The sequence below is a fragment of the Pipistrellus kuhlii genome, unplaced genomic scaffold, assembly GCF_014108245.1.
Source record: "Pipistrellus kuhlii isolate mPipKuh1 unplaced genomic scaffold, mPipKuh1.p scaffold_m20_p_17, whole genome shotgun sequence".
NCBI classification, from domain to species: Eukaryota; Metazoa; Chordata; class Mammalia; order Chiroptera; family Vespertilionidae; genus Pipistrellus; species Pipistrellus kuhlii.
This window is the reverse complement of record NW_023425482.1, coordinates 26,195,497-26,220,029: the sequence shown is the minus strand read 5'-3', so window position 1 is coordinate 26,220,029 and position 24,533 is coordinate 26,195,497. Positions and strand designations below refer to the sequence as shown.

The following is a 24,533-nucleotide window of genomic DNA, read 5'->3' as shown; positions in this document are numbered from 1 at the left end:
AGCCGAAGCTGTAAGTCAGCAGCCCCCTGCCAGTGCTTCCCAGGCATCTCCGTGGGGTGGGTGGGGCTTGCCTGGGGGCATGCAGCTGGAAGGGAAGCTGGACCCGAGCCTGGCTCAGGCACAGAGGACCGGGCGTCCTCCTGCTGAGTGGTGGCCGCCTGCAGAGAGGTTTCTCAGGCTCAGGGGCAGGTTGTCCTGTGGCTACACGCAGAGGAAATAAAAGCGTGAGGTCCGGGTCCTATCGGGGGTCCCCCCCAGCCTTCCCACTAAGCCCTCTGTGCTCATTTTGTGGGCAGCTCCCCGTCTTCTTGATTTTCCAGCCTCAACTCCCACCCCCACCCCCGGGACAGCGTGTCTTTGCTGACCACCCTCCGCTGGCCCTCAGACGCCTGACCTGGGAAGGCTGTTCCTCCCTCTCTTTCCCCACCTCCGCCCCTGCCTTGGAGAAATGGAAGAAGCTTGAGCTGCAGTTGGTCCGCCGGGATTCAGGGCTGGGGTACAGGAGAAAAGGGGTGTAGGTAGGAGGGATGGGTTGGGCATGCAGATGGATCACAGGGCAAGTGGAAGCGGGTGAAAGCAGGCACCGCTCTGGGTCCATCACTGCTCTAGGCAGGCGCTGGTTTTCCACTGGGCGCTGAGCAAGCGCCTTCCGACCATCCGTGACCTGCTAGTCCTCGGACCCAGGGCTGCAGGGCCGTGTCTGAGGGTCCCAGGTAGCCTGCCATTGGTACTGTCAGCATCTTCACGGCTCCCCCACCGGGGCCCCCACCATGACTCCATTCAATGCGCACAACAGCCAAGCAAGAGAAGGGTTAGGCTCCCCATTCTACAGATGAGTCCCGGCGAGGGAGTTTCCAGAGTCTTGCCCAGTCACCCAACCACAAGGCTCAAAACTCAGGATCTGAACCGGGCCTGGGTCCCAGTCTCCAGCCTGCCACCCTGGCCCGCACCCTCTCTGCCCCCCATCCGCATCCCAGCACGCCCCCCGGGAAGAACCACCAGGACACGCAGCGCTGTGGTCTGTGATGGTCAATGTCTTTACTTCTAAAGCGTACATTGGACTCACTATATATATTAACATCAAAAGGGGCTATCTAAAATGGAGACGTTCTTTTTAAAAATCCAAATGCTCACGTTTTTATAGAAGATCCAGAACGACATGAAATTAAAACAGACGATGTTACGGAGAGTATAACAACAGCTTTCAGAAAGCAAGGTGAAAAGAAAAAAGGGAGCAGCTGGGACTGTGGGCAGCCTGGGTTCAATGTCTTCTGAGGCATTGAGACTGTCGGGAAGGGGACCCGGCCAGACGGAGGAGGTGGGTGTGCTTTTCAGGCGTATTAAGGGGACAGTGGGGGGGCGGGGCGGGGCTCCCTGCTCCTCTGGGTCCGTGGTGCATTGATTAAAGTCTCCTTTTAAGATCCGGGACCAGGGACGGGGCAGGAGCTGGAAGAGGCGGGGGCAGAGCTGGGGCCTAAACAATCATTTCCATGATAAAGGTCCTCTGGGCTTCCCAAGGGCCTCTGCATCCAGTGACATCAGCGGACTCCGTCCACCTACTGATCTCCTTAACCCCTTCCCCGCCGGCTCCCTCTGCCCACGCCTCGGCTCCACGCGCAGTGTGGGCAGCCAGAGGCAGGGAGAACCGAGGGAGGACTCGCTGGCCTTGGGAGTGGCTGGATGTCGTCCGGGGCCGTCTGGGCAATGCGAGACCGCTGCAGTCCCCGACGGGGGAGGGTTCCTGTGGGCTGGCCATCAGCACAGTCCTTTTACCTGCCCGCCCTGGGTCCGCAGGCCATATGATGGAGGCCATACCCTTGACACTTGGGTTCACGCAATTCAAGGGGGAGGACACCTGTCCACAACCACTGGGGAGATCATGCGCGTGGCCTAACAGTCCCCCTCCATCACATGGGCATCTCCGTCCGGCTGAGAGCACCCTCCCCAGCAGAGCTCGGAACCAGGCCGCAGAGGGGGGAGGGGCGCTTCTAAAGTATTGGGATTAGACCTCCCGCCCCTCCCCCTTTCCCTGTGGACGGTCCCTGGCTGGGTGTCCTCCCTGGAGGAGGACTTCTCAGCCTCCTCCCTCTGGCCAGGCCGACTGCCCTGCGGGCAGACGCAGCCCACAGGTGTGCAGCCCGCCTATCCATCTCCCCGGTCGGTAACCCCTGGCTGGCGCGGACAGAGAGGCCTGGGGCTCATGGGGCGCCCTCCTGGTCCCCAAGACTAATCACGAGGCTGGGCTTCTCCCCAAGACAGCAACTTGAAGGAGGGTGCCCTGCACCCAGCCCTCCGCCCAGGCCCCACCGCGGCTGTCCTTTTTCCTAAGCATCTGGTATCTAATCAGGCTACAAGGTTTGGGAAGGTTGGGCTGGCGCTAACCCCTCCTCGGGGCAGAGAGAGGCCGCCTGACTTCCAGTCTGGGTTCCAGGCCCCCTCCCTTTCCCCCCCTCCCCCCCCCCAGAGATAAGGAAGGCCGACGGCTCCCAAGAAGACGAATCCTCTGGTGGGAAAGCGGTTTGCAGGGCGGGGACCAGCCAGGGCCGTCTGGCTCCCCCGCCTCCGGGCGGGGTCCAGAAGTGCCAGGCCTCTCTCTCACCACCTGCTGGGCGCTCTCCTGACCTCACGCCCAGGGCCTCTGAGCGCGGAGGTGGGTGGAGAGGGGCCTCTGAACCAGGAGGCGGGCGCTCAGGGCAGGCAGGCGGCCACCTGGTAGGCGCCCTCGGCGGCGGCGGCCGCGGCGCTGTGCTGCGCGCTGTGCTCCTGCAGCAGGGCCACATCCAGGAAGCGCTCCCCGCACCACACGCACTTGAACTGCTGCTCGCGGGCGTGCACGCCCTGGTGCTTGTTGAGGTGCTCGCGCTGCTTGAAGGCCTTGTCGCAGCTGGGGCACTTGTAGGGCTTCTCGCCCGTGTGCACGCGCCGGTGCCGCTGCAGGTCGGACGCGTACTTGAAGCGCTTCTCGCAGTCCGGGCACTTGAGCGGCTTGTCGCGGGCCGGGTCGCAGCGGTGCTGCACGAACTCCGAGGACGAGAAGAAGCGGCGCTCGCACAGCGTGCAGCGCAGGGGCTTCTCGGCCGGCGAGCAGTGGGCCAGCTGGTGCTTCTGCAGGGCCGACGCCCGCTTGTAGGCCTTGCTGCACGCGGAGCACTTGAAGGGCCGCTCGGGGGCGCCGGGCAGGGCGCACTTGTGCCGCAGCAGCTCGGCGGACTGGTCGAAGCCCTTCTGGCACACGGGGCACTTGAAGAGGGTCTCCAGGGTGTGCACGTGCTGGTGGTAGAGCAGGTGGCCGGGCTGGCCGAAGCCCTTGTCGCACAGGCCGCACTTGAAGGGCTCCTCCGCGGCGGCGGCGGCGGCGGCGGCGGCGGCGGCGGCGGCGGCGGCGGCCGCCTTGTGCGTGCGCCGGTGCCGCATGAGCGCGTACTGCTGCTTGAAGCCCATGGGGCACAGGTCGCACTTGAAGGGCCGCTCGGCGCTGTGCGTGCGCTCGTGCTGCCGCAGGTCCGAGGGCCGCTTGAAGGCCTTCTGGCACTCGCCACAGCGGAAGGGCCGCTCGCCGCTGGGCGTGCACGGGTGCTGCAGCAGCTCGGACGACTCCTTGAAGTGCAGCTCGCACACGTTGCAGCGGAACAGGTGGTGCTCGCCCGAGTGCGCGTACATGTGGCGCACCAGGTGCGAGCGGTGCTTGAAGGTCTTCTCGCACACGGCGCAGCGGTAGGGCCGCTCGGAGCTGTGCGTGCGCTTGTGGTGCACCAGGTGGGACGACTGGCTGAAGCTCTTGTCGCACAGCGTGCACTTGTAGGGCTTCTCGCCCGTGTGGATGCGCTCGTGCCGCGACAGCTCCGACAGGTGCTTGAAGGGCTTCTGGCACACGGGGCAGCTGTAGGGCTTGTCCACCTGCTCCGGGGGGGCGGCGGCGGCGGCGGCGGCGGGGACCACGGCGGGCGGCGGGGGCGGCGGCGGGGGCAGCGAGGGGGCCGCCGCCCCTGTGGCCACAGGCTCCGCCGCCTCGGCCGGCTTGTAGGTCTTCTCGCAGATGGAGCACTTCACCAGGCCGCCGTTGGCGCCCGCGCCGCTGTGCGCGCTGTGGTGCTGGGCCAGCGAGGTGAGCAGCGAGAAGCCCATCTTGCAGACGCCGCAGACGAAGGGCTTCTGCTCCACCTGCACGCACTGGTGCTCCAGCAGGTCGGTGGCCTGGTGGAAGATCTTGAGGCACTGCGTGCACTGGAACGAGCGGTCGTGGCCCACCAGGCACTGGTGCTCGTGCGGGCTGGACAGGTGCGCCAGGTCGTGCCCGCACACCCCGCACTTGGGGCCTGGCTCCCCGGCCGCCTGCAGGGGCTCATGCTGCGGGGGCTGCAGGCCCGGATCGGGCTGCAGGAGGATACCATAGACGGCGCAGCCCAGGGGGTTCTCGGCAGTGCCGGGCGGCAGCGAATGCTCCGCCAGGGCCGGCGGCGGCTCCGGGTGGTGCTGGGGCTGCGGGGGCTGCGGCTGCTGCGGCTGCGTCTGCGGCGGCTGCTGCCAGCTCTCCGACATGCTTGGGAAGATGAAGCAGGGCTTGGACAGTAGCGGCTTCAGTTTCCCCGATTAAGATGACCCAACCCAGAGAGAGAAGGTGCCCCGGGATCAGGGGCAGACAAGGACCTCGGACAAGGCACAGAGCAGGGACCGGTCAGATGGCCCAGGTCATTCGCCCAGACAGACTACAAGGCTCTGCCGGCGGCTCAGGGGGCTCTTCCAGGCGGGTGCCCACAATGCCAGGGAGGGAGGCTCTGCCTTCCCAGATGCCGAGTTCTGCAGGAAAGAGAGAAATGGTGAGATTGAGGCAGGGCCCTGCCGCTGGGCCCTCTCCCTGCCTTTCCTGCGCTTGCCACAGTGACATAAAGCACACCAGGGGAGGGGAAGGCTCGGGGCTAGGAGGTCTGCTCCCTTCACATTCCACCAAAGAAGTCTGTTGGGCCCTGGCCAGTCTTGCTCAGTGGTTAGAGCGTCGGCCTGCGGACTCGAGGGTCCCAGGTTTGATTCCGGTCAAGGGCATGTACCTTGGTTGCGGGCACATCCCCAGCAGAGGGTGTGCAGGAGGCAGCTCATTGATGTTTCTCTCTCGTCCATGTTTCTAATCCTCTCTCCCTCTCCCTTCCTCTCTGTAAAAAATCATAAAATATAAAAGAAAATAAGAAGTCTGTCGGCAGTTCAGCTCCTCCAGCAGAAGGTACAATAGCTGTCTCCGCCCCACCTGAGCCAGGGAGTCCCAGCCTCAGACAGACTTCAAGGCTCTGCCTGCAGCACAGGGACCTCCTTTCACCAGCTGCCTCCCTCCCTCACAGGGGACAGTCCGGGGTGGTCTGTCCACCACACAAAGAAGTCACAAATTCTGCTCAGGCTCCAAGAAAAGCTGACCAGTTTGGGCTACCATATCCAAAACAATGATTTTAGCAGCATCACTTTTTTTTTTTTTTTTTTTTTGCAAATAAATTCTTATTTGCAAAAAAAAAGCCTACGTATATAAGGTGGATAAAAGCAGAGAGGCTCCGTTCGGGGCCTCCCCGAGGCCTGCTAGCTCCTCTCCCGCTGCTGCCCTGAATTTCAAGTCCGGACACCACTGCTTGGAGCAGCCTGCTGGCTCACAGAGGCCGGGCCTCCCAGGTGCGAGGGCCACACAGCAAACAGCCTCCATCCGCCAATATTTCAAACGACGGCACGGAACAAAGGGCCGTCTCAAAGCCTGCTCTGCTGAGGGGCCGGCCCACATCCCTTTCAACGGTCCCCCAGGCCCTCCGCCCTGACCACGCCACTGCTCTCTCTCTACACTAGGGGTGTTGAACTCAATCAGAGAAGGGGCCAAAATCTAAAATCCAGCCTAAATCACGGGCCGAATGGTTTACTGAACAGTCATAAACTGTCATTGTGATGGAAACGCAGCGGAGTGCAGTGATGACAGCGCAGTGCGGGCCACATTGCAAGGCCTGGCGGGACGGATTTGGCCCGCGGGCCTTGTGTTTGACACATGTGCTCTACACACAGGTCATGCGGGGACCTGAGCCGGTGCATGACGGGATGAAACGATAGGTCCACAGACCCATGGAGCTCCAACATCCACAGGAGAATTTCTACTGATCCCACGGAGTATAGGAGAGAAAAAAAAGTGCTAGGTCCTCCGATGTGACCGTGCGGAGGCTTGCGGGAAATCATGAGCGATGATGAGCTTGCCCCTAAGCTGTGTTTTTCATCGCCTCTCCAGAGACAATCCCGCTCCCTGGCTCCAGGTCTGTATGCCTTCTGTATAGAAGGCAGAGACCACCCGGTCCAGGCAAATCTCTAATTCACCACTTTGTGGCAGCATAAGGTAATGACAGCGAGAGGAAGGAACTTTTAGAATCAAACGCAGCCCACTCACAGGTTCCCAGCTCTTGTGCCTCTAAAAACTGACAAAGTTTCAAAGTTTTCTCCTGAGGGAAAGAGAAGCGGCTTCCCCTTCCCAGGCCAGCCCGGCCTCTCTCACCGTTCTGCCAAAGAAACATGAGAATTGGGGCTACACGCTGTCATCCTCCATCTTCTGGGAAGAGGAGGAAAGGGGCCGTTGTTCTGGGCGGAGGCAGCAGGTTGCAGGAGCCAGCAGGTGCCAGAGGCTCCCCAGAAGGGAGGGAAGCCGGGTTCCTGCAAGGGCGGTGTGCAGTTTAGGCTGCGTCAACAACACAACTGTTTTTTCCTGCACGAATGGCTGCCAAATGCAAGGTCCCTGGCCCAGGGCCCCCAGCGCCACTCCCACCCGCTCCAGGAAGGTGCAGCCGCCACGAGGCCTCCCCGATGGCCCTGCAGAGAGAGTGGGGTAGGGAAGCAAGGGGCTGGGGGCCACCCCTGCGCCCCACCCATCCCAGCCCTTCCTCCTCCTCCCGGAAAGGGCGGATGAAAGCCCATCATCACCTCCCCGCCAGCACCGCCCGCCCGCTCCGCGCCGCAGCGCCTGTCAGCCTCCGCCGGGCACGGCCAGGCCGCTGCAGCCGGGGCGCTGGCCCCGCGGCCGAAGGGGCCCCCGGGAAGGCCTGGGGGCGCAGGCCCGGCCCAGGAAGCAGCTGCGCCGCAAGGCCGGCCTGGCCGCCCAGCTCGGAGGGAGGCCGCCGGGGCGGGCTGGATGGTTGGGGGGGTGGGGGGTGGGACGGCTGGGGAAGAAGGGGTGCGGCGGGCGCGGGAGAGGCCCCCAGACTCGGCCGCGGGCGCCCCGCCGCTCACCTGCTCTGGGCCACCCGCGGAGGCGGGCGCGGGGCGCGAGGAGACCCGCGGTGCTCGGCCGCCCCTTTATTCCGGCTCGATCGGCCGAGGCGCGGCCTACGCGCGCTGCCCAATCCCCGGCCTCGCGTAGCGGCGGCACCGGCCCGGGAGCGTGGGGGACGCGCTACCGGCGATCGGGACCGAGGAGGCGACGAAGGCGGCCGGGATAGCGGTTCGGAGCGGAGGAGCGCCGGGAGGACGGGCGGACGGACCGATGGCCTTGCAGGGACCGGAGGACGGGCGGGCGGGCGCGCGGGGCCAGGGAGGCGGGGCCGGAGGAGGAGCGGCGGCGGCGGCGGCCCGGGCGGCGGCGGCGGCGGCGGCTGCGGGAGGAGCGGGCGGCGCGGAGCGGAGCGAGGTCGCCCCCTGCCGGGGACCCCGGAGCCCGGCCGCGCAGGACAGGGTCGGACCGCGGGGCGCGCGGGGCGGCTTTGCAGGCGCCCGGCCGGCCGTCACGTCTCGGCTGACTCGGGAGGGTGCGCCGCCGCCGAGCACCCCGCTCAGCCGTAGGGGCGGGGGTTCTGGCCCCGGCCCGACCCCTGCACCCGGGAGGAGGGCCCCTGGACCCCGGGTCCGCTGGGAGTGACCCCCCTGACTGCTCAGCCGGTTCCTGGGGGAGGGGCCGGCCGGAGCTGGGGGCTCGGGGACCTCGGATCGGGCCCGGGCGACGAGGGCAGGATCTCCGCGGGGTCTGAGCGCGGCCCGCTGGCTCGGGGGCTGCCGGGAGCCGGGACGCCTGGTCCCGGCGGCTGCAGACGGAGCTCCCGCACGACCTGCGGAATGGGCTCGCGGAGACTGGGGGGACCCAGGGGGTGTTGGACTGCCCTGCACCCACAGCGAGCGGTGGGCAGTGCGGGCTGGGAGCGGAGGGGGGGGTGTGCTGGGCGGTGCTGGCCCCGCCTCCATGCCCCGCCCAGGGGCGGTGCTAACGTGGGCCCCGCCCCTAGGGCCCCGCCCCCAGGGGCACTTCCGGCATCGCGGATTCCGGGAGCTGAGTGCGTGCGGGAGCCGGCCGCCCTGTGGTCGCCCGCAGGCCCCATGAGCGCGGCGCCCCTGGTGGGCTACAGCAGCAGCGGCTCCGAGGATGAGGAGGAGGCCGAGGCCGGGGATCAGGCCGGGCCGGGGGCTGGAGGCCGCCCTCGGTGAGAAGCGAAGACGTCTTTCTGGGGGGTTTGCGGGTTCACGTGAGCCCCCGAAGGGAGGGTGGGAGATCCCAGTGAGAAGCGGCTGGGCTGGGAAGGAGAAAGGGCATGGAGATGGGGGGGAGGAAGGGAGGAGTGGAGATTCCAGGAGACACCCCTGGACAAAGCCCCAGAACGCCCCCCCCCCACCCCCTTCCCGGCTAGACCCAGGTTAAGAGGCCAGAATCCTGGGTTGGGGTCAGCCTCTGCCAGTGGCTGACCATCTCCTGGCGCCCATCACTGCACCGCCCTAGGTCTGTTTCCTCATTTAACGCTGTTGCATCATAATAAATAATAGCTAAAGCATGGAGAGTTTTTTGGGTTTTTTTTTTTTTTTTTCATTCATTCTATAAAGACTTATGGAGCACCCGCCGTGCGCCAGGCTGGGGACTGGGGCTCAGCAGGGAGCAGCACCAGCGGAGCCTGGGCTCTGAGGTGCCAGGCCCGGTGGGTGCAGCGGAGTGCTTTTCCAGCAGCCGCTCCCTCGGCGCCATCAGGTCGAGGTGTATACTTTACAGATGAGGAAACGGAGGCCCACAGAGGGCACAGGGCTGGCCAAGGCCGCAGACCTAGGAGGTGCTGCCCAGGCTCAGTCTGCCCCTTTAAGAAAGGGGCCATCTGAGCCACACATTGCTGCTGCCTGCCCAGTAGTTTCCCAGGAGAGCCGCGCTTCCAGCCGAGGCCGAGGCCGGACTCTGAGTGGTGCAGTCCCGGGGAGGGAAAGAGCTGTGCGGGTGTCTGCACGGGGCTTGCAGCACCTGGGGGAAACGGGCGCAGCCCCCCTGTGCGGAGGAGGGAGAGGGTGCTCGGAGGACAGTGCTCATTCCCTTTTTCCCCGCTCGCAGGCTCCAGAGCGCCCTCCCCAGCCAGAGGTGGCCAGTGCCGGACAGTGTGCTGCACATGTTCCCCGGCTCCGAGGAGGCCCCTGAGGACAACAGCGCAAAGCACGGGGGCCGGGTGCGCACCTTCCCCCACGAGCGGGGCAACTGGGCCACCCACGTCTACGTCCCATGTGAGTACCGTGCGAGAGGCCAGGGCGAGACCCACGGGTGCCTCCTGTACTTTTTAAAAATATTACATATATATATATATATAGCCCTGACTGGTTTGGCTCAGTGGGTGGAGCATCGGCCTGTGGACTCCAGGGTCCCAGCTTTGATTCCGGTCAAGGGCATGTGCCTTGGTTGCAGGTACATCCCCAGTGGGAGGTGTGCAGGAGGCAGCTGATGGATGTTTCGTTCTCATGGATGTTTCTAGCTCTCTATCCCTCTCCCTCTCCCTTCCTCTCTGTAAAAAAAATCAATAAAATATATTTTTAAAAAGTAAAAATAAAAATATATATATATATTTTTTAATATATTTTATTGATTTTTTAACAGAGAGGAAGGGAGAGAGATAGAGAGCCAGAAACGTCAATGAGAGAGAAACATCGACTAGCTGCCTCTTGCACACCCCCTACTGGGGATGTGCCCACAACTCAGGTACATGCCCTTGACCAGAATCGAACCCAGGACCCTTCAATCCGCAGACCGACGCTCTACCATTGAGCCAAACCTGTTTCGGCAAAATATGTATTTTTTTAATTGATTTCAGAGAGGAAGGGAGAAGAGAGATAGAAACATCAATGATGAGAGAGAATCAATCTACTGCCTCCTGCACACCCTCTACTGGGGATCGAGCCCACAACTCATGCATGTGCCCTGGCCTGGGAATCGAACCATGACACACATGTCCTTCCCCCATGCCGCCCCCCCACACCCCGGGTTCATAGGTGGATGCTCAACCACTGAGCCACACCGGCCAGGCTAAATTATTAAAAATACATAGACACAGGCTGCTGCTGTCAAGGTAATTTTCTCCTAAAACCCGGAGTGACAAAGGCCTTTGCCTTCTGGGCTCCTTCGCTCGGTCGTGGCCCCGCTGAGAATGGCCCGCCCCTGCACTGTGCCCTCCAGATGACGCCGGGGAGGAGTTCCCGGACCTGCTGGACGCGCTGCTGCCCCACGCACAGACCTACGTGCCCCGGCTGGTGAGGATGGAGGCCTTCCACCTCAGCCTGTCCCAGAGCGTGGTCCTGCGGCACCACTGGATCCTGCCCTTCGTGCAGGCTCTGAAAGAGCGCGTGGCCGCCCGCCCCAGGTGAGTGCCCAGCGCCTCCTCCCCTCCCAGACTCCCCTCCCAGACTCCTCCTGTCCTGAGCTACCAGGGCCATGTAGGTGTAGCACCCAGCTAGCAGGCCAAACGTCTGCACCTCATCCTCTGTGAGCTTGGCCCGCCACGTAAGCTCTGGACCCATCGAGCCCCCGTCTGTGTGCAGGTCATGGGCATGGCGGTAGCTGCTCAGGAGGGACTTGGGAGAGTGACATGAGACCCGGGGTGCCCTTATCGTGGGGACCTGGACCCCACTTCTCGTTGTATCTGCCATTCTAGGACTTTTTGAAAATCGTAACTGTTTCCTACATGGGCCTGCCAGAAATGCCTTTTCTCCTAGACTTGGCCACATCCAAGTCCTGCTCCTTCGCTGCCCTCCCAGTTGGTGTTTCTCCCAGAATCCCTCGGGGGGAAATCCTAAGAGTCATCCACCCCATGGCTGGTTACACCCCGGAGCTCATTTCTCTCCTCCTCATACCCAGTCCTTCCCATGTCCCTTCGGAGCCCACGTTCCTGTAAGCCCAGGAATGTGGCTTCTCTTGGAATCTCTCCCCCTTCCCCCCATCCCACCCTTGCTTGGAGGTGCTCTGCTCCCGGTAGGCACCCACTGGGCAGAATGAGTGAGTGCGCAGTCCAGAGAGAGCCCGAGGTCCTCCCTGGATCCTCCGGGGTTGGTTCCAGAGCAGCGGACGCAGCGGACGGTCCCTGTGTAACTGATCCGAGTGGTGGGAGGCGGTTTCTGCCCCAATTTTATACCCAAACCACTGGGCATCTCGAGGGCAGGGACCTTGGAATCAGGCCCGCTGAGGTGCCAGGTGTGGCTCACAAACCCAGCCGCCCCGGTTTTCTTGTCTGTGAAGTGGGCGTTGTTAAGTGCCTGGCACATAGGACTGTTCTTGTCGTTGCTTAGGCGAGATCAGAATTGTCCTTTTTAAAAATATACAAGGAACAGAGGATCACTCCCGTGGTCCGTTACCACCTACGTGACCAATAAGACTCTTGGTTCCCATCGGTAAGCTGAGATAGTCTCAACCGATTCGATGGAAGGCCTGGCTATTCCTAACGTAGAAATCTCGCTGGCACCTGGATGAAGCTGTTATGCTCCTTGAACAGGGTGATGATTTAAGGTCTTGTCCAGCTCCACTATATTGGGGTTCAATTTGCCGCCCGTATGATAATGGGGGACGATACTAAGTGCGCCATGAGTTCACTATATTTTCAAAGTGCTTTTTTTTAAAAAAAAAAAACTATAAACTATTTTTTTCCCCCTTCCCCCCCCCACCCCCTTATTCTTCCTGAAATGTGGTCTTTTCTTCTAAATTTCAGATTCTGCTTTAGAGCCGACCGGGTAAAGATTTATACCAACGAAGAGAAAACCAGGTGGGTCTTCCTCCTGGGCCCCGTCATTTCCAGAAGGTTCTTTAGGATAAAGATTGGGGCGGGGTGCTCTGTTTCTGGCCTGGTCTGCCGCCGTTTTTTTCGTTTGCTTGTAGTTTTAACCCGCGACTCTATGACCACGAAGGCTCTGGGTCCCCAGGCTGAGCCTTTCTTTCGCGAAGAGGAATAATAGAGGGGCGTGGGGGAGGGGCAGGGGCAGAGAAAACATCTCGGCGTCCTGCGGCGGCTAGAAGGAAACCTGAGTTCCTGCCCAGCTCTGTCCCCCAATTTAACACTCAGCTCGTATCTCCAGCTCTGTGACCCGTTTCCACGTCACACGCCTGTCCTTGATACGCTCATCACCGGACGCTTGTGAGGCTCACCAGTGTCTGGTGGCTCTGGCCAGCGTGGTTCAGTGGTTAGAGCCTCGACCTATGCACCAGACGGTCTTGGGTCTGATTCCGGGTCAGGGGCACGTACCTTGTTTGCAGGTCCGATGCCGCCCCCAGGCCAGTTGGAGTGCATGAGGGAGGCAACCGATGGATGTGTCTCTTCTCACATCGATGTTTCTCTCTGTCTCTCCCTGTCCCTTCCTCTCTCTCTAAAATTCAGTGGGGGGAAAATACCCTCCGGTGAGGATTAAAAAATGAAAGAGGGCGAGTCTGGGTGCTGATGGGAGGGCAGCCGGGAAAGGGGCGGCTCGGAAGTGGTGCTGTAGAGACGCGCGTCCGGGGGCTTCGGGGTCTGCAGACGTGGCAGCGGCTGATGCAAGCACTCCCGTCAGCGTTGTCAGACCCTGGGGAGGAAGGGAGGCAGGGAGGCAGGCGTGTGGTTAGACCGAGGGAAGGAAGGTTTCCAGACGGCGGCGGAGGGAGGAGGAGCAGGAGACGGGGAGTGAGCACTGACGGTCCAGCCCGCTCGGCCCTCCGCCTGTCAGGGCCTCCGCAGCCTCCCCGGGGCTCCCGTTCTCAGCGGCTGCGTCTCACGCCCCCGTGGTCTCCCCGCTTCTGTCTCCCGCCCAGGACCTTCGTTGGGCTGGAGGTCACCTCCGGCCACACCCAGTTCCTGGACCTGGTGTCCGAGGTAGACAGAGTCATGGAGGAATTTGACCTCACCACGTTCTACAAGGTAAACCACGGGCCCTTTCCTTCTCCTGCGGCCCCTTCTTCCTTCCACTCGAAACCAGCCTCCGTCAGAGGCAAACTGAAGGCCCCCCAGAACTGTCCCACCCCCAAGGGGCCCCAGCACCAGCCCTCAGAGGAAGCGGAGGGGTCTGAGGTGTGTTCAGAGGCAGCCCGTCCCAGCAGGCCGACATTCCTTAGGATTCTTTTGTATGCATCTTAAACATGCGCAGGAGTTAGGCCTTCTACGCCAGATTGTTTTATGTTTCTTCTCACAGTTTTAGAAGAGGCAGTTTTCCTCGGTGTTGACACCCCAAAGGGTAGAGCTTTGTATACCTCCCTGCACCTCCCCCCACGGTCTTCAGGGGTTCCCGAACTCCAAGCTGAGTCTCAGGGCCTTAAAGGGCCGCTGGTTTTTGCTTAATATCTTATTTCCAGATCATCCCGAGGCAGAGAAGGGTGAACTTGAATGGAGACAGTGATGATTTCTTCATCGTTTTATTAGACACTTTGATTTTTTTGTTCATCTCATCTTAAGAAGGGTGTCATCAGTCCAAATGTTTTAGATCAGGAAACAGGCTCAGAGCCTGGGTTCTCTCCCGCGTCCCAGATTCAGGGACTCCCCGCCCCCCCGTCGGTAAAGGAGAGTCTGTGGGAACAGGACTGCCTCAGCGCGGGCTGCCAGGACAAAATACCGTGCAACTGGGCGACTTAAACACCGAAATTTATTTTCTCCCAATGGTGAGGCCTAGACGTCCAAGATCCAGGTGTTTGTGTGGTCCCTGTTGGGTGAGGCCTCTCTTCCTTGTTTGTAGACGGCCGTCTTCTCGCTGTGTCCTCACGTGGTGGAGAGAGAGGGGAAGCAAGCTCTCAGCTGTCTCTTCTTATAGGGCACTTATCCCATCGTGAGGGCCCCACCCTCATGGCGTAATTATCTCCCAAAGACCCCGCCTCCAAATACCGTCCTATTGGAGGGTAGGACTTCAGCATAGGAACCCGGGGGAACACAGTTGGGTCCAGGGCTATTTTGTTCACCTCTAGCAGTGTTTCCCAAACTTTTTTTTTTTTTTTAATATATTTTATTGATTTTGTACAGAGAAGAAGGGAGAGAGATAGTTAGAAACATTGATGAGAGAGAATCATCGATCAGCTGCCTCTTGCACACCCCCTACTGGGGATATGCCCGCAACCAAGGTACATGCCCTTGACCGGAATCGAACCCGGGACCCTTCAGTCCCCAAGCCGACGCTCTATCCATTGAGCCAAACCGGTCTCGGCTGTTTCCCAAACTTTTGACATGGTATGTGTACCCCTTCTATAATTTTCGTAACGCTGAGTACCCCTTGTACTCAATGAGAACGTAGAATGAGGCGCAGCTAAGCATGGTGCATATCCCCACCAGACTCTTCCCGTACCCCTGGGGGTACACGTACCACACTTTGGGAAACACTGCGAGGGCGCTTGGGACCAACTCGGATCAGCACTGAGGGTCTCTCCCGTGGAGCAGTCCAGGGATCCAGCGTGGATGCCACGACAGCTCTGTTCACGGATCTGCAGCGATGCCCGAGCCGGCGGCCTTGGCACCTGGTGACCGCCCGCCTCTCTGCCCTTCCCCTGCAGGACCCCTCCTTCCACGTCAGCCTGGCCTGGTGCGTGGGCGATGCTCGTCTCCAGCTGGAAGGCCAGTGCCTGAGGGAGCTGCAGGTGAGTTCCCGGAGCAGGAGCCGGGAAGGTGCTGAACTCCGGAGTGAGGGGCGTGGGGAAGCGAGGCGAGTGCTGATTGGCCCTGGAGGGTTAGGTGTGCAACCCTGAATCCCTGGGAAATCGCAGGAGACCCCGCCAGCTTACCTGGCCCCGAGGCTGCAGCCCTGGACCAGCAGCAGCAGCAGCGGCAGCAGCGGCACCCAGGAGTTTGTTAGCGGCAGATTCTGAGGCCCCAGCCCAGAGCATCAGAGCCGCGTTTTAACAGGCTCCGTGGGGACCTGTGTGCGCGGTGACATCTGAGCAGCGCTGCCCCAGAACACGGGTCCGAGAGGACGCTGCGGGCCTTCCCTGAAGTCCCCGCCCCTCGCCAGGAGGTCACAGGCTGGGGTGCCCCCAGGGGCCCGGCCGGGGTTGGGAAAGAGTCAGACGTGCTGGGCGTAAGGCACATCATCCACCTTCGTGGCCTTTCTCCTGTGGTGACGAGGTGAACTATGTCCCTCTCCCGTCGGTCCGAAGACACTCTGCCGACCCTCCTCCTTGGGGCAGGGAGACGGTGGGAGTGTTGCCGGGAAGGAATGTGGCTTCTTGTTGCTGCCACTCCCGTTTTTCCAGAGAAGCCAGAAATCCAGATCTCTCCGTATCCCCTCCCCGGTTCCTAATGTTGGCAACCGATCTGTATGTTTTCTCAAAAACACGCTGCAGGCCAAGCAAAGCCTGCGTGCTCCAGAGAGCCAGGGGCTGCAGCAAGCAGCCGCCCTGCTCTGGGCCCGATTGAGCTGGAGGTGGCACAGAGCTTGCTGGGGGTTCTCCCTCCCCCTCGCAGACCCGGGTGCCCATCCTGGTTTTATTGGATCCTGTCCTGCAGCCACGCCTTCTGCCCAGTTGGGGTGGTGGGGCCGACCTCCACACGATGGTGGAGCTTCCGGGGCCCGGGTCTCCCTCATCACCACCTCTGAAGGGTCTGTCAGCTGTTTGCAGTGCCCTCTGGCCCGCTCCCTGAGTCCCCTCCAGTGACTGTCCTCTCCTGGTTCCCGGCGGCAGGAAATCGTGGACGCGTTTGAAGACTCCGAGCTGCTGCTGCGTGTGCACGCCGAGCAGGTCCGCTGCAGGTCCGGGAACAAGTTCTTCTCGGTGCCTCTGAAGTGAGCGCCCGAGGCCCTCCTCGTCCCAGGTCCCCAGGTCCCGGCACAAGCCGGGGAGAGGCTGAGGAGCCAGCCTGGGAGGCCCGGTGGCCCCCGGGCCTGGTCCTCTCCCGGCCCTTTCGGCTCGCAGGTCCAGCGCTGCTGTGCCGTGGTCGTTCCCCAAAACCACCAGTAGAGGGCAGACCGGGCTCCCTCGTTCTAGATCTGTGGTTCTTTTAATGCAAAAATATAAATAAAAACGGGGGTCACCCGGTGAGCCCACCCACACTCAGGAAGAATCCGCACTGTAGTCCCGCCAACAAACGGCCCCTCCCCACACACACCCACACACCCCCCCAAGGCTCCCTCAGCTGTTTGCATTGCGAGGCCCTTGGCTTCAGACCAGCCTTTACAAAGCCACGTGTCCCAGGACAGAGGGTCCTTCAGCGGGTGGGTCAGTCCCTCGCTCCCGATGAAGCTCGTCCCTCTATTGCTAGGCTCGGCCCCTCCTCCTGCGCCGGCAAAGGCCATGTCAGGGCCACGGCGCAGGGTGCTAATTTGAGGTTCAGCACCAGTTTTCCCCATTCCTTCCTCCCACTCGCCCCAGCCAGGTGCCTGGGGAGACTCCGGCAGATGTTTCACGTTGGCCTCGCCCGTGGCTCTCGGCCAGGCCTCCAACGCTCGGCCGTGACCTCTGGTTCCCCATCAGCTTTCCCAGAGGCGGAGGCGCCTTCCCAGCCGGGGCCAGCGGCCTGCAGGCCTGCCGCGGGGACGCGGACAGAGGGCCAGGGCTGCAGGGGGTTTTGTTCTCCCGGCCCTCACAGAGCACAGGGCTGGTCCTCGGGCGGCCCCCTGGGTTTCCCGTGACGCATAAAGAGATATTTTTACGTTACAGTGTTAAATTATCTTCCACAAATAAAAACATGACAGTCTTTTTTTTTACTTTGGGTTGCTTCTAACTGTGGGAAAGGATGTTGCTTCTCCACCCACCCCTCCCCCTTCTCCAGGTGCTTCACAGTTTTGGGGGGCAGGGGGACCCCGGAAGTCCGTTACGACTTCTAACGTGGCCACGAGAGATGTGGGTGTAGGGGTGAGGCCGCCCAGCCTGCCAGGTTGCACACCAGTGAGATCACACAGGCCATACAGAGCCCAGGGCTTGGCATGAGTCTGGAGGCCGCCCGTCCCACTCGTCATCGGTGTAAGAACAGACATTTAGATGCTAAAACAGTTTCAAAGCCCTTTTCTCGCCCGTTCCTCCCAATACGCCCCCTGGAAGATGAACTGGGAGGAATGACTATTCCGTTATACAGAGGAGCAGGTTCCAGGACCAGCCCGAGGTCCCTCCCGTGAGAAACCGGAGGTTTTTCTCGCCTCCATCCCGCCCCGGTCAGAGTGGAGGGCACGGTGGGGAGTGGGGACCAGGCCTCCCGCACCTGTGCTTCCCCGTCCCCGTTCGGTGCCTTGTTCCCCGGCCCCACCACGTCGATCTGCTGAGTCAACTCTGACTGGCCAGTCCGTGCTGGCTCTCGAGGCCACGCTGGAGATGGAGCGGCAGCAGCCAAGCGCCTTTCCTGGCACGGAAGGAACACGGCAATCCGGCGGTGCAGTCAGCAGTTACTGACGCCTGCTCCGTGCCAGGCCCTGACCTGGGCAGCTGGGTGAATCAGGCTCATCCGGGCCTCTGGATGCTCACCATGGGGGGGAGGGAGGATGCACAGGCAGGGGTGCACCGAGGAGAAGCCCCCTCCCCAACTCTGCACGGCTCAGCCACCCCATCTCCCACAGGCAGGCCCAGACCACCTGACTTTCCTCATCGGGGACACCTGTCTGGGGTGCTGCCCTCCCTGGGAGGGGCTGGGTGTGATGTAGCACCTGCATCCACAAGCTGGGAGGACTGGACCATTGGGGGCGGGGGGCGTAAAGGGGGGGTGGGGAGGGGGAAGCAAGGGGTATGGATGGAATGAGCGTGGGGCAACTTTGAGAAAGGGACCCAGATCAATAAGCGGCTCCTCGATGGAGATGGAAAGTGGTGACAGAGGAAGGAAGCAGGAGACTCATGGGGGGCTGGGCGGCAGGGGCTTGGCGGGCGCCCAGACCTGGAGTGCGTGCTGACAGTGCAGAAGCCGCCGGGGCGCTTCCTTAAGAGGCGATGTGTCTGATGCTGGAGAAGCCGGCAGGACCCGGGCGGCCGGGCGCCCCAGGCAGGCTGCCCGCCCCGGGCCGGCCGACGTGGAGTACAGACGAGCTGGAGTGGGGATGCTATCACACCAGGGAGGGTGCAAAATCAGCACCTCTGGCCTCGGTGTCCTCAGATGTTCCCGCAGGGCAGGGGCAGGGGCAGGGCCAGCCCTCGCCCGGCTGGCCCGCTGCCACCTGGCACGCCCGGCCCATCCGCACAGCGCCACGGAACAGACCACCCCAGCTATGCTTCCCGAGGAGCGGGAAACGGCCTCGTCTTGTTTGTTTATTCTTTGTCTTGTGGCACCAGGAGCCTGAGAGGCCCGTGGGGGTGCAGGTGGGGCAGCCGGGTGGGGGTGGGGCCCTGGTTCCCATGCTCAGGGCCTTCGCTTTACCAAACAAGGGGCCTCGGCCACTCCCTGAGCCAGAACCTTCCCTTGAACAGTGTTTCCCAAAGTGAGGTACGCGCACCCCCAGGGGTACGGGAAGGGTTTGGTGGGGGTACGCGTTGCACCGGAGTTTGGTGGGGATAGGCACTGAACCATGCTTAGCTGCGCCTAATTCTACGTTCTCATGAGCACGAGGGGTACTCAGCGTTACGGAAATTATAGAAGGGGTGCACGTATGTCAGAAGTTTGGGAAACACTGCATGGGGAAACAACCCCACAGAGACGCATCGGGCCCACTCACGACTGAACCCCATGGAGCCGTAAATCGGTGTGGGGGCAGGCACCCCCAGAACCCGGTGTCATCCAGAGCTGTTCGGACAGCCCCTCCTTGCAGCGGGGTCTCAGAAGGAGCTTGTGCTGGGAAATGCCGTGTCCGGGCTTACGTTCCGAAGACGCCAGGGGAAAGGGATGGGGGAGGCAAGTTCCAGATGAAACGATACGGGAAAATGTGGATGATGCTTAGAGCTGGCTGACTGCAGGGCTGGGGTTCTCACTTCTCGGTCCCCCTGGTCCCCTCCAGCCCTGGGTGCTGGCCAGACCCCGGAGAGCCACAGAGCCCGGTGAGGGATGGACGCGCACACTCACCGCGGGCCCCGCGGAGCGACCTGCAGGAGCCGGAACCCATCACTGGGCACTTCCAGGTCTGGTCCCAGGGATGGCATCTCCTTCCGATGGGATGGACACGAGAGGAGGCTCCTACCAAGAGAAAAACAATGACCCAGTTAGTTAACAATAGGCCTCTAAGCGCATGGCTCCCAGGCACCTCTCTTTAGTGGGCAGCACCCTAAACTCAAATTAAAAAAATAAAAATAAAAAATGGCTGCTTGGGAATAAATAGTGTGGGAGATGGCAAGTGCAGTTAAACTGGGATAGCTCTGTTGTTCATTTCTGACCTGACTGTACACTTCCCAAAAGGCCATTGAAGAGCAAAAAAAAAAAAAAAAAAAGTAGAAATCCATTTCCCAAAGGAGGGACCCCACAGAGAAGCTTGCCCCTGGGAAGGGGTGAAATCGCCCCACCTTTTCTCCAAACCCAGACTTCCTTCCCCCCGGGAGCCTCTGTCAAACACCAGGCGATGCCCACCCACTACTGGTGCTGATGATTCTCCGTGTGACCAAACTTCAGCCTGGCCGCCCTGAGCCCTTCACCCAGCAAGGCCCGGGCGTGCACTGCCTTCTAGAATCCAGTTTTATCTAGAATCCCGCTGAATCCGATTAGCAAGAAACCCCCACCTTTGGTTACCCAATCCAACTCCCCATCCCCACTGCCCCCCCCCAAGTGATCTGATCACCCTGATGGCTCCTTCAGCCAGAATCCCTCTGGGCCTGACCTCTGCTCTCTCTCCTCTGGGTGAGTTCCCATTCACCAATGCCCCCCCACACACACACACACAATTTGCTCCTTGTTGATAAATCCCCGCTTGTTCTGCTTGTATTTGGAATTGAAACCCATTCTATACTGGAGTCTCTCCCTTTTGCAATGGTTTCTCCTCTCTCTCTTTTCTGCAATAGTTTTTTGAGTAAAATCCATCTTTACCACTTTAACTTCTGTCAACTCTGGTTCTCTCTCTCTCTCTCTCTCTTTTTTTTTTTAAATAAGTTTTTATTGTTCATATTATTACAAATGTTCCTTTCTCTCTCTCTCTCTCTCTCTTTTTTTTTAATGAATCTTTATTGACTTTTTACAGAGGGGAAGGAAGAGGGATAGAAAGTTAGAAACATGGATGAGAGAGAAATATCAATCAGCAGATCTCACACTGGGCATGTCCCCTCAACCAAGGTACATGCCCTTGACTGGAATCGAACCCAGGACCCTTCACTCCACAGACTGACGCTCTATCCACTGAGCCAAACCGGTTAGGGCTCTGGTTCTCTTTAGCCGTGCTTCCTGCCGTTGCTCCGATCTGGATCATAACCACCATCAGACAGAGCGACCTGGACCTCTGCCTGCAGGCTGCTGGCCCCTCCCCATGGTTTCCCAACGTCACTCAAAGCCAGAGGACTTGAGGGACTCTGCCCAACACCCCAAGGTTTGTTAGGCAAAACACAGTCTGGTCCCCACTTCTAGTCTATGCAATACTCCCCTCTTGGCTGTCAGAAAACCAAAGAGGCAAGGGTATGAGTTAGTCCAAGATCTGCGAGCTATCAACAGAGTCGTCAAACCCAGGTTTACCTTGGCCCCCAATCCCAACACTATCCTGTAGGGCACATGTGTCAAACACAAGGCCCGCGGGCCAAATCCGTCCCGCCAGGCCTTGCAATGTGGCCCGCACCGCGCTGTCATCACTGCACTCCGCTGCGTTTCCATCACAATGACAGTTTATGACTGTTCAGTAAACCATTCGGCCCGCGATTTAGGCTGGATTTTAGATTTTGGCCCCTTCTCTGATTGAGTTCGACACCCCTACTGTAGGGTGTTCCTTCAATGCCCAGCATTTCACAGTCCCTGATTCCTGTTCTGTCTGGTTTAGGGCCCCCTTTGGAAGGAATCCCTACACTTGTCTGCCTTCCCCTGGGATAACCACCAATACCCTTGGACTCTTATGCCCCAAGGGTTGACGGAGGCTCCTCCTACTTCCTTCTTGCGCCCCCTAATGGCCAATTGGAGGGACGTGAAATTCCCAGGAGACTCCACTTTAAGACAATATGCAGATGGCCTCCTTCTCCGTTCTGAGGGTTGTGACAGTTCCTCTGGACACTGAACACCGTCCTAAGCCGGTGGTGAGAAAGGGCCACCAGGTGGCTGGAGACAATATCCAGCTGTACTCTCCGTATCTGGGTCATGATATTCCGGCTGCAGGTAGCCTGTCTCCACAGACAGAGCCTCTACAATTCAGCATTTTCTTCTCCCAGAATGTGACAGCCGAAGTGTTTTAGGTCTCGTGGGGTACCATGTGGACGCCTGATTTCCCCACGAGTGCCTCACTCCTCTATGCCATGACTAGGGACTCATCCCCAGGAGTCTGGGACCCCCTATCCAACGATGCTCCCAAGAACCTTCAGGGCTTTCTTCTTTCCTTTTTTCTTTCTTTCTTTCTTTTCTAAATATATTTTTTTTATTCATTTCAGAGACGAAGGGAGAAGGACAGAGAGACAGAAACATCAATGATGAGAAAGAGAAGCAGCCATCAGCTGCCTCCTGCACACCCCACACTGGGGACTGAGCCCGCAACCTGGGCATGAGCTCCGACCGGGAATCCAACTGTGACCTCCAGGCTCATAGGTCGATGCTCAACCTCTGAGCCACGCTGGCCGGACAAGGACTCCCTCCTTTCGCCTCCCCTCCTCGGACTTCTCCATCACTCCCTGCCTTCTGCTTGTGCACGAAGCAAGAGGGTAACGCCCTCGGAATGTTATCCCTGAAACACGATGGACACCTCTGGGATATGAGAGTTTGGCCTTTGACCCAGAGGCCAAGGCATATGCCCCTGTGAGCCATGGCTGCCACCACCACACTTGGCTCAGCCACCTCTGATGTGGTATCAGGTCACCCGCTCAGCATATACATTCCTTAGGCTACGCGGCCCCCTCCGCGTAACAAAATACACAGCGCTTTTCCGCGTCTCAACTTACCTCCTATGAAACCTTACTCCTTTCTCCCTCTCCCATCACCATACATCACTGTCATTGCCTTCACCCTGCCTCCTCTGCCCACGGATGGGACACCCAGTCGTATTAGTCACACCAGGTCATGATTCTGTCCTAGGCTAACTTTACCAGAAAACCCCCTCTCCCAAGCTGACCTCGCTCCAGGCTGGATATGCCATCACAGCCCAACATAAACCTCTAGAGTACGGAGCCCCGCCAAATGCCAAATCGGCCCACGTTACTGAACTCATGGCTCTTCCTCGGGCTGGCACAGGAGCAGAGGGACGGCTAACATCCACGCCGATACCCGCTGTGCCTCTGGGCTGGCACCTGGCTTGGGTATGCTGTAGAAACACGGAGGATTCGTGACAGCGGCTGGCACCCCAGTAAAAAATGGACTCCAAAAAGCAGAATTCCTAGAGGCGCTGTTCTTACCCCAGGAGATCGCTGCAGTTACAACCGAGGGCCAGCCTGGCCGGTGTGGCTCAGTCGGTTGGGCACTGTCTCATGCACTAGAAGGCTGCCAGTTTGATTCCCAGTCAGGGCTCATGCCAGGTTTGGGGCTCAATCTCATGCAGAAGGCAGCCAATAGATGTTTCACTCTCACGTCTATGTTGAATGTGGTTGGGGTTTTTTTGTGTGTGTGTGTGTGTGTGTGTGTGTGTGTGTGTGTGTGTTGTTGTTGTTGTTTTTCTTTCTCTCTCTCCTTTCCTCTCTCTCTAAAAATCTATTTAAAATCTTTAAAATAAAAAGAAACCTGAGGGACATAGCACAAAAAATTCCAATGAGGCCGAAACCGGTTTGGCTCAATGGATAGAGCGTCGGCTTGGGGACTGAAAGGTCCCGGGTTCGATTCCGGTCAAGGGCACGTACCTTGGTTGCAGGCATGTCCCCAGTAGGGGGTGTGCAAGAGGCAGGTGATCGATGACTCTCTCATCGATGTTTCTAACTCTCTATCTCTCTCCCGTCCTCTCTGTACAAAATCAATAAAATAAAAAAATATTTAAAAAAAAAAAATCCCGATGAGGCCTGAGGAAATAGACGGGCTGATACATGTGCTACATTCGCAGCCTTTTCCCTCTCCACCCAAGACATCAAAGTGGTTCCCAGGCCTTGGGACCATGCCCCATGCGTGATTCACGACCCAAGCAGGATGGAGCAGGACGTCACCAGATTTTATCGCGCTACTCAGAATGATGGCAATCTATAATGTATGCATTATGGGTTTTTATCACCCTCACCCAAGGATATTTTTCCCATAGATTTTGTGGACGGAAGGGGCCACATGCTGACCTGACCAACTCAGGGAAGGCCTGTGTGACGGTATTACAAACTCAGAGACCTCAAGTCACCACAAAGAACGGTCTGAAATCAAACTTTAATTAAATGCAGTGACAGCGGGCAGTTACATCCTAGGCCCGTATCTTCATGACAAGGTCAACCTTTCCCTTAACTGAGCCTCTCTGTCTTTTTGCATCTGAGATAACATACCCTTGAAATGTCTGGGTAACTTGTAACTTCCCTTTTTCTGGAGTCCCTGGGCCCAAGCAAATGTGGTGGGTGCCAGCACAGATACCACAGAGTCCTTCATTATCATGTTCATTGTTCCTGCACCCGCCTGAGTATGATGTGTCCATCATTTTACTTTTTATCCAATCCCAGGGGTTTCCCACCGCTTTGCTTTATCCCACCTCCTTAATCCATCACCAGTGAGTTTCATGTAACCCACCTATGTCTCTCCTCGGTTGACAATGTATACATACGGATGTAACCCGTCATTCTCCGGAGCATGATCTCAATTCCTTGGGATTCTGCTTCCCGGCATATGTCAACAATATGGCTCAAATAAAATCACAAAATTCTTTACAGGTTTCAATTATTTATTTATTTTTTTTTACGTTAACAATTTCTGGTGAGAGTGGAAGGGAGGGAAGAGAGGGAAAGAGAGGGGGAAAACATCAACGTGAGAATTGGCTGCCGCCCCCACATGCCCTTATTGGGGCTGAGGAACCTGCAACCCAGCCCTTGACCCTCGGTCCACAGGCCACCGTTCTAACCACTGAGCAAAATTGGCCAGGGCACGTATGCATTGTTCATTCCTGGAGTTTTCAGACCACGACTGACCGCAGGTAACTGAAAGCACGGAAAGCAAAATCACAGGTAAGGAGGAACCACCACACTCAAGGCCTTGCAATCCACCTTGTCCCTGGTTGTGGGCACATACCCAGTGGGGAGTGTGCAGAGGGCAGCCGATCGATGTTTCTCTCTCATTGATGGAGAGAGAGAGAGAGAGAGAGAGAGAGAGAGAGAGAGAGAGAGAATCATTGATTGGCTGCCTCCTGCACGCCCCACACTGGGGATCCAGCCCACAACCCAGGCATGTACCCTGACC

At 59.3% G+C, this 24,533-nt stretch overlaps 2 protein-coding genes and 1 long non-coding RNA gene across 5 annotated transcripts; 1 reads left to right on the top strand and 2 right to left on the bottom strand.

The window, feature by feature from the left end:
• Positions 1-1,023: 1,023 nt before the first annotated feature.
• On the bottom strand, positions 1,024-24,173 carry LOC118720569. Its single transcript, XR_004988469.2, has 3 exons — positions 24,160-24,173; positions 15,754-15,767; positions 1,024-2,290 (listed from the first exon to the last, which is right to left on the bottom strand). It is a non-coding gene; the product is annotated as an uncharacterized LOC118720569 (long non-coding RNA).
• Positions 2,464-7,527, bottom strand: ZNF319 (zinc finger protein 319). 3 transcript variants are annotated; one of them, XM_045582833.1, is made up of 3 exons: positions 7,234-7,524; positions 3,391-4,797; positions 2,466-3,342 (listed from the first exon to the last, which is right to left on the bottom strand). In XM_045582833.1, exons 2-3 carry the CDS (start codon positions 4,537-4,539, stop codon positions 2,689-2,691), a joined length of 1,803 nt encoding a protein of 600 aa, XP_045438789.1. In that variant the 5' UTR covers positions 4,540-4,797; positions 7,234-7,524; the 3' UTR covers positions 2,466-2,688. The 3 variants fall into 3 exon arrangements, with proteins under 3 accessions (XP_036296531.1, XP_036296530.1, XP_045438789.1); XM_036440638.2 differs by having other exon boundaries at positions 2,464-4,797; positions 7,234-7,527; XM_036440637.2 differs by lacking the exon at positions 7,234-7,524 and adding an exon at positions 6,331-6,499 and having other exon boundaries at positions 2,464-4,797.
• On the top strand, positions 7,899-16,108 carry USB1 (U6 snRNA biogenesis phosphodiesterase 1). The gene is made up of 7 exons (XM_036440640.2): positions 7,899-8,414; positions 9,299-9,465; positions 10,409-10,592; positions 11,931-11,984; positions 13,004-13,109; positions 14,723-14,806; positions 15,848-16,108. The coding sequence occupies exons 1-7, from the start codon at positions 8,053-8,055 to the stop codon at positions 15,950-15,952; spliced, it is 1,062 nt and encodes a 353-aa protein (XP_036296533.2). The 5' UTR covers positions 7,899-8,052; the 3' UTR covers positions 15,953-16,108.
• Positions 24,174-24,533: the final 360 nt, after the last annotated feature.

Coding starts and splice junctions, on each gene's coding strand:
- USB1 (XM_036440640.2), top strand. CDS start 8,053: ATGGGCTCGCGGAGACTGGGGGGACCCAGGGGGTGTTGGACTGCCCTG. Junction 11,985..13,003: donor ACCAACGAAGAGAAAACCAG/GTGGGTCTTCCT, acceptor TCTCCCGCCCAG/GACCTTCGTTGGGCTGGAGG. Junction 14,807..15,847: donor AGTGCCTGAGGGAGCTGCAG/GTGAGTTCCCGG, acceptor TCCCGGCGGCAG/GAAATCGTGGACGCGTTTGA.
- ZNF319 (XM_036440638.2), bottom strand. CDS start 4,539: ATGTCGGAGAGCTGGCAGCAGCCGCCGCAGACGCAGCCGCAGCAGCCG.